A 16,565-nucleotide genomic window follows, 5' to 3' on the forward strand; every position below is an offset into this window, starting at 1 on the left:
ACGTTTGCCTTAGCTTAGAGAACAGACAGGGCCATGTGAAGGCAGGCATCCTTATTCCATGCTCCGATTTGTATAGGGCTGTTTAGGTTAAGCTCAACGATTTCAGCAGAATTTGGAAAGCCAGTGAACAACATTGAAGAGCAGCAACATGTTTTGCGAGACCACGCAGCTCTCGTTCTCAAACCAGTTTGGAACAAACTGAAGATGCTGGGTAGCCTTCAAGGGTAGCCCCACGTTACACACTGCAGTAGTCTATAAAGTGGCTGTCTGCTGAACATCTTGAGCCAGCCTCTGTAATTCTGGTAACAGCCCTGCGCAGTGGGGCAGTATTAATTAGCCTCATATTGGTTGCGCGAGGTAGGAAGGTCTCAGATTTTAGCCCCAAGCTCTCAAGGTAGCTTTCAACAACTCGATGCACCGCTCCGAACAATATGGAGAGATGAATATTAACCTACCTTACAGGGCTGTTGTAACAACTACAATGGATTAGTGCGACAGGCTTTAAACACAGGCAAAATAAATGCAAAGTGGGGTTATTATTTAGTAAGCACTTAATACCACTAGACCTGTAGAAACATTGTTTGGTTTTTTAAAAATCCTTATTTCAGTGCTTGACTGAGCAAGCCTTCCCACGCACGGCAAGTTTTTGTTCCTTTTTTAAAGTCACTGTCTAAAACACTGCAGCCCCCTCCCTGCCTCCCCCATTAGCCCTGATTCAGTTTACCTGCAACCCAACCAGCTGCCCCAACTCCTGATGGCTCCAACTTTAACCAGAAAACCCCCCAACCCCTGCTCCTGTGCCTTTTACAACAGCTGTAAGCAGGTGGCACTACTTTTCTCCAAGCTGAGAACAGGTTCACCTGCCGATTGCTGCAGATCAACTTGCTGTTAAAGACACAGGAACAAGCCAAAGCCAGTTCCTTTGGGATCAGTTGGCAACCCTACACCTGCCCCACAAGCCAAAGTCGAGCTGCAGTACGTACACAAGCCAAGGCAGAGAAAGAAAGCAGCTTTGAGGATCCACTTCGTTTCGACGGCAGGCTCCATGCTGTTGCTTCATCCAGTCCTCTGTGGCCGACTTGCATGGAGACTGCGCTGCTGCAAAGTCTGGCATCTCATTTCCTATTATTGCCACACCAGTATCCGTTCCCCCCTCAGTTTCAGCATGAATCTGATTTGCGCCACCTACAAACCACACCCAACATTAAATGCTAGACAATGTTAAATTAACAGAGTAGGGCTGCCTCTTTCCCCAGAGGCTTTCTTCCATTCCATTCCCATTGCATGGGACAGACAAAACCTATCAGACAAAGTTTTTCTCGCCACTGAATGTCCAATGTTCAGCAAAAGTATATCCCTGCATATCAGGTGCTGGGGGCAAACACAGGGTCGTCGTCACTTTCAGGATGTGCTTCCTAGAGGGCAACCCATCAATAGACACAGAAAACTGTGCTAGGGATGTTTTCCAGTGTGTTCCAGTAAGACATCTTAAAGGAAGGGGTTAGAACCTGTGGTGCTGGACTCTCAAATCCCATCAGCCCCAGCCAGAATGACAAAATCGCCAGGAATGATGGGGCAGTCTAATATCCAGAGCACTAGATTCCCCATACGGAGGAAATGTGGACTTCAGACTACCAAACCTCTATTTTGGTCTGTACATCAGTGGCTTGTTTCTCACTGCCAGAACATTAACCCATTATCCATCTTTCTGAGCCTGCTAGTGGGATGTTTTCAGCTTTTAAACATAAGAACCCACAATAAATATATTGTGGGAATTCTAGCTTCCGAGGAAGTAACACAACTATTTACTTGAGTGTGGGACAGTTGTGCTGGATGGCCGACTTATAAGATCTTAAATGAGCTCTGATCTACTGGATAACCGACTGGACCAGCATCACAGAAACTAAAGGCACCCCCTTTCCTAGCACCCTCTTTGAAAATGAAGTTTCTTCCTTATGGACAGGAACAGCCCAAAGCATTTTGTCGCCTCAGGCAGAGCAGAAATCTCTCCGTGCCACCCCCAAGTCAAGTTGCATAGTTTCCAAAGCTAGTGAAATTATTTTCTGTGCTTGTGGCAGGAAATCTCGTGATCACCACTCCCCGACAATAAAAAAATACTGTAATAATTAACTTGCTGCCCTTTCAAAACACCAAAATATCTGTATGCGGCCAACATTTAGAAGTTGTTTTTATTTTGCTGTTGGCTTTAATTTCTGCAATTGTCCATTTAAAAAAATCTGTGCATGTACCAAAAATACCTGTCTTGTTTTAAGGGCTCTGGACTAGTGTGTATTACAAAGGGAAGCCACCATCTGATTTGCCTAAACACTCTACCATGTAAGATCTAAGAGGCATGGGTGTAGATGAAAGGGGGAGGGGCACACTTAAAAGCATGGCCTTCTCATGAGGTTCGTAAAGGAGCTGAAGAGCAATGAATAAAATTTGAGTCATGAGTAAGTTTGGGTAAAAAAAGGCCCCCTTTAAGGCAATCCCTACATATGAAAATAGTAATAGACACAAAGTAAACCACAATTTCTCCACCAAATATTGTGCAAGATGGCAGAACAGTCACTGAATGGCAACTAGTTTTACCCTCTCTACCTCCCCCAAATCTTCTATTTGCTTGAGTATGAGAGTCTCTCCTCCCCATCACTTAAGATGCTACTGGAAGCATTGAGGAGCAGACAAGAACTGGCAGCTAGAAGGCTGCATGCCAATCCCTAACCTATGCCCAACAAACGGGAATCATCAGCAGGGAAACAGTAACCAACCCAGCCAATTTAAGGTTGACTCTTTTTATTTCTCGCAAAATGCGAAGCAACCTCAGAATGAGACGGCAAAGCAAACCTCTCCCTCTTTCCCTCTGCAAACACACGCACACAAACACACACACGCCTCTCCTCCCCTGGCCCCCACCCCCTAAAGTCCGGCAAGTTCTTTCAGTCCACCACTGTGTTGAGTTGCATCTCTTGTGCTCAGTGGGGCAGGAGGCGGGTTCCGATCACGTGTAGAGGTCAAAATCAATGCGCTTGGAATTGTAGAACTGGCCCTCGGAATTCTCCACCTTACGGCAGTAAACCCCATCGGGGAAATAGCCTTGGGATACCCAGTCCTGGAGGGATACAGAAGAGGAAAGTGTTGAAGGAGAAAGGGAATTGCTGAGAGAAAAGAGATGGAGCTGGCAAACTGGTTGGGGCCAGGGGGTGAAGTGAACAAACAAGCACTGGGGGGAAATTATCAACATAACCAGCAAATTCAAACATGACTGACGTTAGCATATCGAGGGGACCAACAAAATCTGGACACATGGAGAGCCAAAAAAAAAAAAAAAGTTGGTGCACCTAATGGACGTGGGGGTCCTACAAACTAAAATGCGTTAGGTGGTTTTCACTCAAAAACAGGCATGGAAATGAAGGTTGTGAAAGGCTAGAAACTTGGCTTTAAAGATGAAACCGGAGATTCTGCAGAACCCAAATTCTGCACTCAATGCCCAGTTTTGTAACTGAGATATTGCACAACACACATTGCTGGCAATATTTTCAGAGAAAATGAATGGTGATGTGCAAGAATAGTCCAGATTTTGCACTTCTAGGCAGCCTACTCAGAGGTATTATCTTAAACAAAAGCCAACACAGTAAATAAACAGTTCACTCGTAATATATCAGTGGTGAAATGTTCATTTCTTCTTTTTCCAAAATAGATTTTATCTTGAACAATTGCAAACGCAGTAATAATCAGTCCACTTGTGATATACCAGTGGTTCAGTGCTTGGACGCCGTTCCAGTAATCAGACATTTTGTTGATTAGTCATCAAGCTTTGTAGTAAATAAAGTAGGGATATATCTGTCCCCATCTGCATATTTCCATCAGGAGGAGCATAGAAAGAGGAGGTTTAACAAACTGAAGGACATCTTTCAGAACAAAGAATTGCAGTAGTAAATGTAACCAAAAGATCTCTGTGGCAACTGATTACATTAGTGTTAAAAAATCCTTGATGCAGCTTGACAGCTGTCACTACAAATTGAAACAACTTCTCTAGCAACATGATTTCCTTGCTTAAGTGGAGTTCATAATCCCAGTGTACAGGAATTATTCTTCACTGTCTTTGCATATACGATACTTTCATTAAATGTTTGCATTATTTTTACATATGGAACTGCTTTTGTTTTTACACTTTTCTTGTTTTACAGTTACCAATGTTTTATTTGTTTTTATGATTTATATTTTATTGCTGCAACACACCTGGGACCACATGGTAAAGGGCAAGTAAGATATCTAACACATTGTTTCTCCAATATGCCCACAGCTGCTCACTCACCTCAGCAGGCAAGCCACAGCCATGTGCACTTGCAACCACGGACAAGACTTATACACCCAGGAACAATAAATGGATAGAGGTGGACGTGAAGATCAAAGATTTAGGGGAAGAAATGAACATAAAAAAGAAAAGAGGGAGGAAAAAGGCTACTGAAAGGATGGAAAAACAAAAAATTATCAACAAAAGGCCACTGGTATAGGTGGAAAGAATGGAGATTGAATGATGAAGACAAGATCTAAGACAAGAGAGAGACATGAAGAAATATCTGAGAGAGAAATAACAGTGGTTTGACTGCCCCACTTTGTCTCTTACCTGCATCTGGGAGCTGCTAAAGGGGCCATAGAGCTCGGACGTGTTTGTGTTCTCCCATTTGTATTCCCACATGACCTCAGAGAGAGCATCGTCGTCGGCCTGCTTTTGCTCCTCACTTCCCACTGCCGGAAGAATGTTAGAACTTGTGTCAGGTTGCCAATTCCAACAATAACCCAATGGCTAAGATCCGAAATACAATCAGGACAGTCATGTAGTACAGCTGTACTACTTCAAACATCAGGATTCTGGGGGCCGGGTGGGTGATCCCACATTTGAATGCTTCCCCACAGAAACACCGTGCATGTTGAAAGCTCAAATATCGAAGAGAATCTTAAGAGCAGAAGCCTTTTCCCAAGAGGGAATACTTTTCTCTGAGGCAGAAAATGAGCACAACACACCTTCCTCTATCTGCAGCGGTAAATTTCAGCAAGCAGCTGCACCAGGGGATTATTATTTTTTTGCAAATCATGCGCTTTTGGTCTTCCCAAAACAGCAACGCAGTTCCCAACAAAAGGACTCACCCGCTGGTGTCTTCTCCCCCAGTTTCGCTTCATCAATATCCTCAGCAAACATATCGAGCTCCGGTTCGGCTGCGGATGCTGCTGCAGGAGGTTGCTCCAGGGCCCGGAGCCTCAGCGCCAGCTTCTCCCGAGTCTCCTGGTAGATCTCATACACGCCTCGTGCCACCATTTGGTCAGCCAGCCCCGAGAGGCGCTCCAGCTGCTCTTTCCGTTCTGGCGACCCGGGCTTCTGGGGCTCTCCTTCCTCGGCTGGCTCTGCCTCCTCTGCCTTGAGGCGGCTCCAAGGCCTCCTCTGACGCCCGCTGTTCTTGGGCCCGCCCTTGTCTCCCAGCCTCTGGATGGCCCTGGCCACCGTCTCGCCAGGCAGCACCAAGGCCACCATCCCTTCCAGCAGCGCCTTCTTGTCCAAAGGTGCCCGTCCGACTTCAAGATCCTCTTCCTCGTCTTCATCGGCAGAATCTAGCGGTGGCTTCTTCTGACCAGGACGCTGCTCCTTTATCCTGACCTGGTTGGGAAGCGAAAGGGACAGGAAAGCTGTAAGAGGCAAGTGGCAGACCATTACAAAATGTGGATTAGCTCAGCTTGTTAGAGCATGGTGCTGATGACGCCAAGGTTGCAGGTTCGATCTCCGTAATGGGGCAGCTGCAAATTCCTGGATGGCAGGGGGTTGGACGAGATGGTCCTCAGGGTCCCTTCCAACGCTACGATCCCAATGTATGGGCTTCAGATCCAGTCAAAGAACTCTAGCAGGTGCCGCAAGCCAGAAATAATACCCTTTTTGTTATTTGCACTCCCTGTTTCTATTAGATATTCCCAAGAATCATAGCAGCCTTGTTTGATGCAACATTAATTCACTGGTTGTCCAATTCTTGTGGTAGTAGAAAGCCATGGAGGTAAGAGAGCAAAATTATTCCCACTTACTTAGTTTTAAAATACTGCACCTGACTATGTTTTCACCAACTGCAGACATCTTTCGAAAGGTAATAAAATTCTGAAGTTTAACCTGTGCTGTAAGCATACAGGGGAAGGGGGGAATCCACAAACAGGGTGGGGAGGGAAACCCACATCCTAACCCATTTTGCCTATTTCTCATGTCTATCCTTGCACTGGTTTCTATTGTGCAAGTTACTGCGTGCGCAGTGCGGAGCTTGTATGGGCGTACACAGCATCAAATCCCTAGTCAAGTATGAAGCTCCCTGGGGTTTGGGAGAGCTGCTGACTCCAAGGCTATATTGTCTCAGAATTACTCCAAGAACTCTAAGTCCTGAGGACCATGCAGGAAAGCAGCTTAGTTATGACAACCAACCTGATTTATTTCTGACTTCTTATGGTACCCAGATTTGAGCCATGAACCCAGTTTGCTCCTGTCCTGGCCGCAGAACTATAGCCCATTCCCCCTACTGCTGTTCCCTCTTGCAGACATTTTAGAATTACTTCCCAGAATCTCTGTATTTATGATAGTACAATGCAAGCACAAAAACTGATGCTTTGCTTCCTGGTACAGTGCAACTGGGGAATCAATCCAGCCCCTCTCTCTACACACTGTAGGAACAGCCAAGGTTATCAGCTCCCTGTTGTCACAGACTGTCTTCTGATCAGCCCAGACAGGCAACCTTACCCAATCTATGTTGTCCAACCAGTTATCCCGAATCATCGCCTCTTTCTTCAAGAAGTAGTTGCCTTCTGAATCAAAATGGCCTTCTTCCATCTCCTCCTGCAAATTGAATGGAGTGATCCGGACCCCATCTTCATAGTCAATAGTTGCAGATTCCTGCCCTACAAGAGTAAACAAGAAAGGGGGGGGGTCAAATTATGATGGAACAGCCTCTCATAATACTAGAATAAAATGAATGTTAACTTTAATAAATCACTAGAGCAGGGCTGATACGAAAAACTGTAAGAACATCCTATACCCTTTTAAAATGTGGCTCTTTTCTGGGGGGGCGGGGGCGGTGTTACTGGGTTGCCGTTTTTATTCTGATTATATATGTTGCAATCTTTTCTGTGAACCGCCCAGAGACCTCTGGGTATAGGGTGGTATATAAACTTAGTAAACACCTACACTGAAGAAGTGTGCATGCACATGAAAACTTATACCAATAACAAACTTAGTTGGTCTCTAAGGTGCTACTGGACAATTTTTTAATTTTTTAAAATATATTTCAACACCAACACCGACAACTTGAGAAGAGTCTTCTGGATCAGGCCAGTGGCCCATGTAGTCCAGCATTCTCACAGTGGCCAATCAGTTGCCTGTAGAAAACCAGCTAGATTTGAGCACTAGAGCCCTCTCCCCACCTATGGTTTCCAGCAACTGGTATTCTGAACCATTGCTGCCTGCAACTGTGGAAGAAGAGCACAGCCATCATGGTCCGTGGGCATCGATAGCCCTATCCCCTATGAATCCTTCCACTCTGCAATCGTAATTCTGCTAGCCCTAGTACATCCAATAGTGTTTATAGGTAAAGGGACCCCTGACCATTAGGTCCAGTCGTGGCCGACTCTGGGGTTGCGGTGCTCATCTCACTTTACTGGCCAGCATGACTAAGCTGCTTCTGACGAACCAGAGCAGCGCACGGAAACACTGTTTACCTTCCCGCCGGAGTGGTACCTATTTATCTACTTGCACTTTGAGGTGCTTTCAAACTGCTAGGTTGGCAGGAGCAGGGAGCTCACCCCGTCGCGGGGATTCAAACCGCCGACCTTATGATTGGCAAGCCCTAGGCTCTGTGGTTTAGACCACAGCGCCACCCGCGTCCCAATAGTGTTTATACACGTACATATATAGAGGCAGGACCCCCTATTTTAGCTCAGCACTCTGGCATGGCTTCAGGGGGCTCAGAGGTGTGAGGCTGAAGTACTATGAGTGTTAACAATCACCCACCGCTAAAACAAGTCCCAGTTTTTACTTTGGGAGCTGAATTGGGGAGTATTCATCTTCCACAGGGGAACTGGGGTGAACTGATCTTCCATAGAGCTGTAGTTATGAGATCAGGGGCTACAATCCTATGCACACTTACCTGGGAGCAAGTGGGCTTACTTCTGAACAAAACATGCATGAGGCCTCTTAAAGGGTCCCGACAACCCAAAATATTGTCTTCGCTACCAAGACCTTCCAAAATTTGTGAATACCTAAACACAACCTACTTTAAAAGGATGCTGTAAGGCTTAATGAAATAATGTATACAAAGGGCCTTGAACACATACAGCCCAATCCCATGCATATCTACTCAGAATTAAATCCTATTAAGTTCAGTGGGATTTACTCCCAGGTGTCCCTGGATTGCAGCCTTAGTTTTCATGCAGATTTCCCCTCTTATGTACTGAAATAGATATTCCATGGCTCCATTTCCTTTAGGTCTGCCACATCCATACCACTGCAGTTCCAAGCAAAAGTAGCCTCTCTTGTCTTTATAGGGACTAGTGGCTGGCTTGCTGTTTTGGGGGGTTTCAGAAAGTTGAAATATCACAGAATACAGAATCTCATTATCCAAATATGTACACGTACCATGGTTCCAGTTCCATACTTACCTTCTACATCATCTGATGCAAGGATGTCATATTTGCTGCCTCGCCCTTCCTCCTCGTCATCCTCCTCATCACTGTCCAATGAGTGCTTGCCCTTAAAGCGGCTGCCTGGGCCTCCAACTGCAGGTTCCACCAGCTGTTAAAGGGTGGGGGGGGTTTGGTTGGTAAAGAATGCAGAAATTATCCATTCAGAAGCTGAAGAATCTGCCTGTATTCCCCAGCATCACTAGTTTAGAGGGATTTTTTTTTCCAAATCAGCAGCTTATCCCTCTTTTAAGCTCCCCTAAATCTTCAGGATAAGCCATTGTGCATTCTCAAGTCAAGCTCTCAGATTTTATATGCTTTAAACGCGCAGTTCCTCGTTCACTTTATCCCCTGAATATGAAGATATTGGAGAATAGCCCCTTTCGCTCACCTTCTTTTTTGGCAAGTTCATTTCCTCCTCATCCTCATCGCCTTGGTCCTCAAAGGTCACCTTGCGTTTTGACATTATGGCTCTACGAAAAGCAAACCAGATTCAAAAGATGAGCAGAGGGGATGCAAGACACCCAAGAGTGCTATCTGTGGGCAACACAGGAGAGGGGCTTGGCTGTTCTGATGGGTTTGGTTAACCAGAATTTGCATAATGCTGCTTCCACTGCTGATAAGGCCCTTATCTCTACCATGCAGGTCTCAGGGGAAAGGGCTTTATCTCCACCATGCAGGTCTCTGGGGAGGGTTTGTAAACAAAGTAACTGTAGGCTCCATCTTTCCTGCATATACTGGTACAGAGATGTGTTTTATACACATCGTTTTACCCTCTGCAAAAGCAAATCCTATCACAATACATCTCAACCTGTTACGTAAACTCAATGAACAAAAGATAGCAAATAAGAACTCCTTGTGTATTCTATCACAATGCTTTGATTTAGAAATAGCTGCACTAAGAAACCCCAAATTTCTTAGTAAGAATGGCACATTTAAGTTTTGTATACATAATTTACTCAGCTTCTAAAAGGATTTTTTTCACATAGCTCAGGTTTTATTTGGGGGCCACAAAAAGGGATGTGTGCATGCAGGCTAATAAGCCTCTAAAGAGCAAGGAGTGCAACACCTGAGCTCTGACCACTAAAGTTAACAGCAGCCTTGGGAGAAAGGTAAAATGCTCCAATTAGCTGGCAGACTCAATCCCAGGATCATGGGTTCGAGCCCCACGTTGGGTGAAAGATTTCGGCGTTGCAAGGGGCCGGACCAAATGACCCTCGTGGTCCCTTTCCAACTCTTCTACAATTCCTCCTTTTCGTCCTCTGTACTTTGGCTGCTGGAAATAATCCAAACGTAGTCAAGCTTCGCTGCTCTTCATCATCTCCAGAGGACCAAAACGCAAATGAACTCCAGGCAAAATGTGGGTGGGTTTTTTTTTTTAATTATTATTATTATTATTAAAAAGAAACCCCGACACCAATTACGTTCCTAAATTAACCACGCTAACTAATTGAGGGAGAGGCCTCCCAAACTCCAAAGAAGCCTTTCGCACGGCTCGGAGGCCGCCCCGCGCTTTGCAGGTGTGAGCAAGGGGGGGGTCATTGACCTGGGAGCGCACCTGGGCAGGTATGCCGCCGCCACCCCCACCCCCCGCAGCCAGACGTTCAGGCGGGGCGGGAGCTATTAGAATGTGCGCATTACGTCACTCGCATCCTCCCCCCGCGCGACGGAATGCGACGCCCACCTGAGTCCTCACGCAGCCCCCGCTGCCCAACTCTCAAACCACCGCGGCGAGGCAATAAACATCCGGGTCCCGCCGCGCCATTCGACGAGGACGTGACGCTAAGCAGGCGGCGGCGCACGCGCTCCGGAAGTGACCGCAAAGTATTGGCAAGCGCCGGCTTCGTTCGCGCCGACTAGCACGAAGAGTGTGGGCAAAGCCTGCGCGCGCGCGCGGTGCGGGTAATTTCCTAATTTTGGATCTCCTCCTCGGGCGGAAGTTGTATATCATTCCAAGCCTGTGCAGCCCACAGGAATTGTGCAGTTTATTGCTCAGCTCCAGTGTATCTTGGGTTGCCTGGGTGCAAAGCCACGCACACTGGACTTCCTCCTGTATAGGACTTCGACCTTAGGAATGAGTAGTTCTTTAAACTGATGTGGTTTTAATGGCGCAAATACTGCAGGTGGAATTAAAAGGGAACCACACACGTTCCTGAAACAGGTCAAGCAACAACCCTCAGCCATAATGGTTAAACTGAATCTCCATGGTTCAAGGCACTGTATCCCTGAATAACAGCTGCAGGAGATACAAGCATCTCCTTGGCCCTTTCAAATCATAGGGCAGATGAACCTTTTGTTTAAGCCTGATGCAGAAAGCCTCTTCTTTACCTTGCCACCAAACAATATATATATATATTGTTATATATATATATATATATATATATATATCCACACCCACACCCAGAGGTATCAGGGTGGTTCACAGAACAAAATCAAAATATAAAACCATGAAATAAATGATCAAAATAAAAACAACAACCCAATAACACCCCCCCCCCAAAAAAAGCAACCCCACATATTATTATTATTTATTGGCTTTATGTCCCACCAGACACAGCATGCAGAGATTCCCATGTTTAGTTAAGGCAGAGGCTGCCGTTGCCTGCAAGAATCTGTGGATTAGGGTACTAATCCAGCCTTTAATATGTCTTTAGCCCTATTAGTTTGTTGCAGTGAGAGAGTCTTGCGGCACCAACAAATTTACCATGCCACAAGCAGTAGCTTGTTTCTTAATACTGTAGACAAAGTGAGCTTATGCCACAATACAATTGTTGGGTTGGGCTACAATTTACTTTACTGTACTTCTAGGCCAACTTTCATTCAAACTGATGTCAGGGTTGTGTGCAATAAACATAAACAATATTTATTCCAAATAACAACAGCAACAACTTCATATGAACAATAAACTGAGGAGAAGAAGAACTATAAAATGATAAGGGAGACTGAGGCAACAAACCATTTAAAATATCTGGGCAAAGAAAAATGCCTTGGCCTGGCACCGATAATTATATTTTCTGCATTGAAAAGTTAGGGTAACGTGACAGTAAAAATCTTCTCTGTTCGATACGTAATGTACTTTCACTAGAAAGAGCACTTGAAAAAGGACCTCACTCAAAGATCTTAGGGCATGGACAGGCCAACAGAGCTGTCTTTCCCATTGGGCTTAGTGGTGCCTTGCGCCAGGGCGCCGGCCTCTCAGGGGCACCCCAGCGAGTGGGGGAGCTGTGCGGCTTTGCCGGTGGCCTCCCCTTTCCCTGCACGCCCTCCAGCTGCCAACCACATGGTTTGTGGGTGTGCAGCTTGCCTCCCAAGTCTTCGTGGGAGGAGAGCGACCCCTTGCAGAGGCTTGGGGAAAAGTCAACAACTCTGGGAAACGGGGTGGGGGGTGGGGTGGGGGGGAGGCAGAGGGATCTTTGCAGCACGGCGCAGGATATGCTTAAGACAGCCCTGCAGGCCAGGGTGGTATACAGACTTACTCCCAACTATTCCAAGCTGCTGGGATAGCTCAGTTGGCAGAGCATGAGACTCTTAATCTCAGGGTTGATATTGGGACAAAGGATTCCTGCACTGAAGAGATTGGACCAGATGACCCTCATATTCCCCAGACACAGGCATTAGAAAATAAATATAACATGGCAGTGTTGCCCTCCCTCCTAAAACAAAACTGAGGGAACCATCATCAAGGAAAGCCACAACTTTTCCTGAGCTGCCTTTCCTCACTATTAGGTGGTGATAATTAAAAGTGGAGGGACATTCACCCCCAACAAGTCAAATGAGACTGTAAAGATCCCTTGCCAGGGAGCATCCAGCTACTTGAGCCTTTGGGGTTCCACCCTTTGAGAATTATTGACCCAATAATTATACTCTCGTAGCCCTTCCACTTGGCTTATTATATACAGAGTTGATGCTGGGCCTCTCACAGATGAATGACAGGCTGAAATGCAACGGATCCATCTCCAAGGAAAAGTTTTAAAACAGAGTCCAAGAGTAAGCAGAGAGAGAATACAACTTGCTCATCAAAAGCCTAATGAGGAAAGAAAAAATCTTTGTAATACATTTAAAGACTGCGAGATGAAAACTGCTGGTTTTCCCCAGCAGTGCCATTACTGACAATACCCGATCCCTAGAAACCACCATATTTTCTTAACTAATGGACAAGTAGCATCTTAAAAAGTAGAGACATCACCTTGCCAACAAAGGTCCGTATAGTAAAAGCTATGGTTTTCCCAGTAGTGATGTATGGAAGCGAGAGCTGGACCATAAAGAAGGCAGATCGCCAAAGAATTGATTCCTTTGAATTATGGTGCTGGAGGAGACTCTTGAGAGTCCCATGGACTGCAAGAAGAACAAACCAATCCATTCTTAAGGAAATCAGCCCTGAGTGCTCACTGGAAGGACAGATCGTGAAGCTGAGGCTCCAGTACTTTGGCCACCTCATGAGAAGAGAAGACTCCCTGGAAAAGACCCTGATGTTGGGAAAGATGGAGGGCACAAGGAGAAGGGGACGACAGTGGACGAGATGGTTGGACAGTGTCTTTGAAGCTACAAACATGAGTCTGACCAAACTGCAGGAGGCAGTGGAAGACAGGAGGGCCTGGCGTGCTCTGGTCCATGGGGTCACGAAGAGTCGGACACGACTAAACGACTAAACAACAACAACAACAATGGACAAGTAAGTATATGATATTCCAGGGTGGGTGCATGGGGAGCGGGACAGGCAAGCTCAGAAAAGGGGGCACTTTATAGGGAACTGTAGCAACTAGAACTTAGATCCCAACGATTGAGATTCCCGCATTGCAGGGGGGTTGGACTAGATGACCCTCCGACCCTTCCAACAGTTCTATGATCCTGCCCTCCATTCCTCACAGCTATTTCTTCCTGAAACGAATCCATTCTAAGACAACTCTCTTTAGGACCAGAGAGAACTTTCCTTTGAGGTTAAGTTTCAGTAATTGGTTGTGGGTTCCTTACTTCCTCTTTCTAGTTGCTTGTTCTTCTTGATCTTGGGAGAGAAATTGTGGGTGGGGAAAGCAAGGGACCACGATCAAAGGGGAGGCAAGCTTCTCCCATAGCTACCTTCTCTTCCTGGATCAAGTGACTTGTGAATTGCCAGGTGAGCTGTAGTCCCGCCCCTTCACCTGGGAAATGTTTCCTCTTGAAGAGTGGAAGGAGGAGAAACTGCCATGAAGGAAAATCAAAAGGGGGAGGAACTCAGACGCATCTGACACCAAAGGTAAGGGCATTCAGGGGAGTTAGTTTCCCTTTTTTACAATATCCTCATGTTTGCTTGGGACACTTGCTATAGTTACATTTATTTCAAGACAAACTGGGGAAGTTCTTGCTGCTTCCCTCTCACTCCAGTTCTTCTCCAGCTTCCCCCCTTTCCCAGTATTTTCTTTAATTATGCATAGATTCGTCCTCTCCTTTTTTCTTCTGGCGCCCTTCATCCTATCGTTTCATTACTTTTCTTCCTTCACCACCTTTTGTCCTCACTCCTTCTAAAACCATTATTTCAATTTGTTTATCTGTCCTGTTATGCTTATACAGTATGGCACAGTTGGTTTGCTCCTTCACTGAGTTATTTCCACTTTTGTTGCAACATCCTACTCTAGATCCTGTTCAGTTTTCTTAAAAATAAAATAAAAAATCCATCCCAAATTAGAATCTCTCCCAGCTGGATAAACACCACACATTTAAAGCAAACCAATAATCCTGGCAACTGTAGTTTACCCGCAGGGAGCTATACTTCCCAGCACCTTTAACCAGCTACATTTCCTAGGATTCTTTCTATTTCAGTGTGTGTGTGTGTGTGTTGTGTGTGTGTGTGCTTTAAATATAAGATGTGTACACCGCCAGAGATCTTTCATCTCCCCTTCAAAAGCGTGATCCCTTTTCTCATGTGCTTTGCTTCATTTTTTCTTATTCCCTTTCACCCCATCTCTAAGTTATTCCACACTCTCCCTCATTTCTCTCTTTTTTTCACACCCCCCCCCCCCGTTCTATATCTGGGCCCATTATCACCTGTACTTTCCTGACATGCCCACCTGTTTCATTCACCGCCACCAGTCATCCATCATTATTTCACCCCTCATTTTTCAGGGTTCTGTCCGCCATGAAACTCCACCTCTCCAGTGCTCTCGCATCTTCCCACCTGAGGCATCTCCCAGACCGGCAGGGATTGCTGTACAAGAAGAGCATCCGCACAGCCTCCTACCGGCCATGCTGGTGCGAGCTCTGGGGCAATATCCTCTTCTGCCGAGACCAATCGGGAGATCGGGGTCCTCTCCGGCTCATCATCCTGGAAGGCTGCACCGTGGAGCTGCAGGAGTCTGCATCTGAACCACACACCTTTGAGATTTCCTACCCCAATGGTGTACCTGGCGCCCGATCCTACAAAATGGCGGCCGAGAGCCAAGAAACCATGGAGGGTTGGGTGCGAGCTCTCAGTACGGCAGGCTTCTGTTACCTCCGAGCTTTGGTGACGGAGCTGGAGGGACAGTTTCAGATGTTGAAGCACCAGCAACCTCCCAAATGTGAAGGACAACCGAGACACTTGGCAAGAGACTTGAAACACCCCACTACAAAACCAGCGGTGGAAGCTGGTCCCTTCAACATGGGTTTTGTCCAGCTCCACCAGCAATTTGGAGAAGATATTGTGAGGCTGAGGCGGAAGTGGCAGGAGAAGCAAGTCAAGCAGCAGCCAGAGAATGAGTCCTTGATTGATTTTGATTAGGGCAATTCAGGCCATACCAAACGTTTGGACCGTGCCTTTGGGAAGTCTAGAATCTATGAAGTTTCAGGCAAGAAAGTCATGCAGAGCCAGTATCTGATTAATGCCTTTGAAACATATGTCAGCACATTGACATTGATTTTTACATGCTACAAGAGATTTTAATAAATGTGTATTTTTAAACAAAGAAACCTACCAGCCTTGAGAATTGCTTTGTTTACCATAGTAGCAGCTGCCATACCTGATATAGTGAGAAAGGAGGTTGAGCTCAGTAATGGTATATTTTGGTGAGCACTTATTGTGGGTGGAGTCTTCAGCTGTGCCAACCTCCTGAGCGTGGAATCAAAACCATTCGCCAAAGTGAAAGCTTGGCTTCTTTGCCATTATTTGGTCCAGCCCATGCATTCAGTGGTGTGATGAAAACAGCATTGGCCTACTCTCTGGTCTTTGACTGGTGGGTCAGGACCATAGCTGTCAACTTTCAGATTTGAAAAGAAGGGATCAGCAGCCTCGAAAAGAAGGGATCAGCAGCCTCACCTGTCCCGGGGAAAGTCTACGGGATATCTAACAATCCGGGATAGCAGCGGGAAACGGCGCTGGAATAAGGGAATTTCCTGCAAAAAAAGGGAAGGTTGACAGCTATGGTCAGGACCCTTGCCTTAGCCTTAAGGATGCAGTGCCACAACAGCACTATTGCGATATGGTAAAGTAGCAATAAAAATGAAGCAGCAGGTATCCACAATGTCTGGCCTAAAAGTTGACTGCTATCAAAGCCAGGATTGCCTGGAGAGTGGGGGCTCAGCAGAGCCGCAAGCAGAAGTCTCCCTCAGATTAACTGTAAAGAGATCCTGTTAACTGGGAGAGACGGGCCCTTCCGAACACAAAGTGTGCCTCTACCTCTAAACTATGGTCCTTTCGATGGTGTCATCTTCCCCAACCCCATAACACACACACACACACACATACACACACATACACACACACACACATTATTTATCAATGATTTCCAGGTAGTTGCCTACGCGACTCATCATAAAATCATTCCTCCAGCACGACTTTAAAACCTAAAAGGAACTTTGTTCCCAATAATATTCTGAATTTTCTGTATTTCGATTTTCCAGTTCTGCTCTCA

The 16,565-nt window shown here is 46.1% G+C and overlaps 3 protein-coding genes across 4 annotated transcripts in view; 1 reads left to right on the forward strand and 2 right to left on the reverse strand.

Annotated features, from left to right (window-relative positions):
• LOC307201852 (integrin alpha-X-like) overlaps positions 1 to 1,150 on the reverse strand; it is a 36,120-nt gene extending 34,970 nt beyond the window's left edge. The window contains exon 1 of the mRNA XM_079951339.1: positions 984 to 1,150. Within this exon, the coding sequence (XP_079807465.1) occupies positions 984 to 1,047 (64 nt within the window). The 5' untranslated portion in view covers positions 1,048 to 1,150. The remainder of the gene's footprint in view (positions 1 to 983) is intronic.
• A 1,629-nt stretch (positions 1,151 to 2,779) lies between these two features.
• CD2BP2 (CD2 cytoplasmic tail binding protein 2) lies at positions 2,780 to 10,545 on the reverse strand. Its single transcript, XM_079951384.1, has 7 exons — positions 10,388 to 10,545; positions 9,095 to 9,176; positions 8,683 to 8,815; positions 6,770 to 6,927; positions 5,152 to 5,656; positions 4,631 to 4,752; positions 2,780 to 3,112 (listed from the first exon to the last, which is right to left on the reverse strand). The coding sequence occupies exons 2-7, from the start codon at positions 9,167 to 9,169 to the stop codon at positions 3,002 to 3,004; spliced, it is 1,104 nt and encodes a 367-aa protein (XP_079807510.1). The 5' UTR covers positions 9,170 to 9,176; positions 10,388 to 10,545; the 3' UTR covers positions 2,780 to 3,001.
• Positions 10,546 to 13,681: 3,136 nt separating this feature from the next.
• LOC307201878 (sesquipedalian-1-like) lies at positions 13,682 to 15,624 on the forward strand. 2 transcript variants are annotated; one of them, XM_079951401.1, is made up of 2 exons: positions 13,682 to 13,936; positions 14,803 to 15,624. In XM_079951401.1, exon 2 carries the CDS (start codon positions 14,816 to 14,818, stop codon positions 15,434 to 15,436), a length of 621 nt encoding a protein of 206 aa, XP_079807527.1. In that variant the 5' UTR covers positions 13,682 to 13,936; positions 14,803 to 14,815; the 3' UTR covers positions 15,437 to 15,624. The 2 variants fall into 2 exon arrangements, with proteins under 2 accessions (XP_079807527.1, XP_079807528.1); XM_079951402.1 differs by having other exon boundaries at positions 13,682 to 13,816.
• Positions 15,625 to 16,565: the final 941 nt, after the last annotated feature.

Source organism: Podarcis cretensis (genome assembly GCF_951804945.1).
Source record: "Podarcis cretensis genome assembly, chromosome: 13".
NCBI lineage: Eukaryota > Metazoa > Chordata > Lepidosauria > Squamata > Lacertidae > Podarcis > Podarcis cretensis.

Bases quoted from the DNA above. Each gene is read 5' to 3' on its own strand.
- CD2BP2 (XM_079951384.1), bottom strand. From the start codon at position 9,169: ATGTCAAAACGCAAGGTGACCTTTGAGGACCAAGGCGATGAGGATGAG. The intron at 8,816-9,094 runs GTGAGCGAAAGG...ACCCTTTAACAG, and splicing joins TGAACTTGCCAAAAAAGAAG to CTGGTGGAACCTGCAGTTGG. The intron at 4,753-5,151 runs GTGAGTCCTTTT...TTCTTCCGGCAG, and splicing joins GGGGGAGAAGACACCAGCGG to TGGGAAGTGAGGAGCAAAAG.
- LOC307201878 (XM_079951401.1), top strand. From the start codon at position 14,816: ATGAAACTCCACCTCTCCAGTGCTCTCGCATCTTCCCACCTGAGGCAT.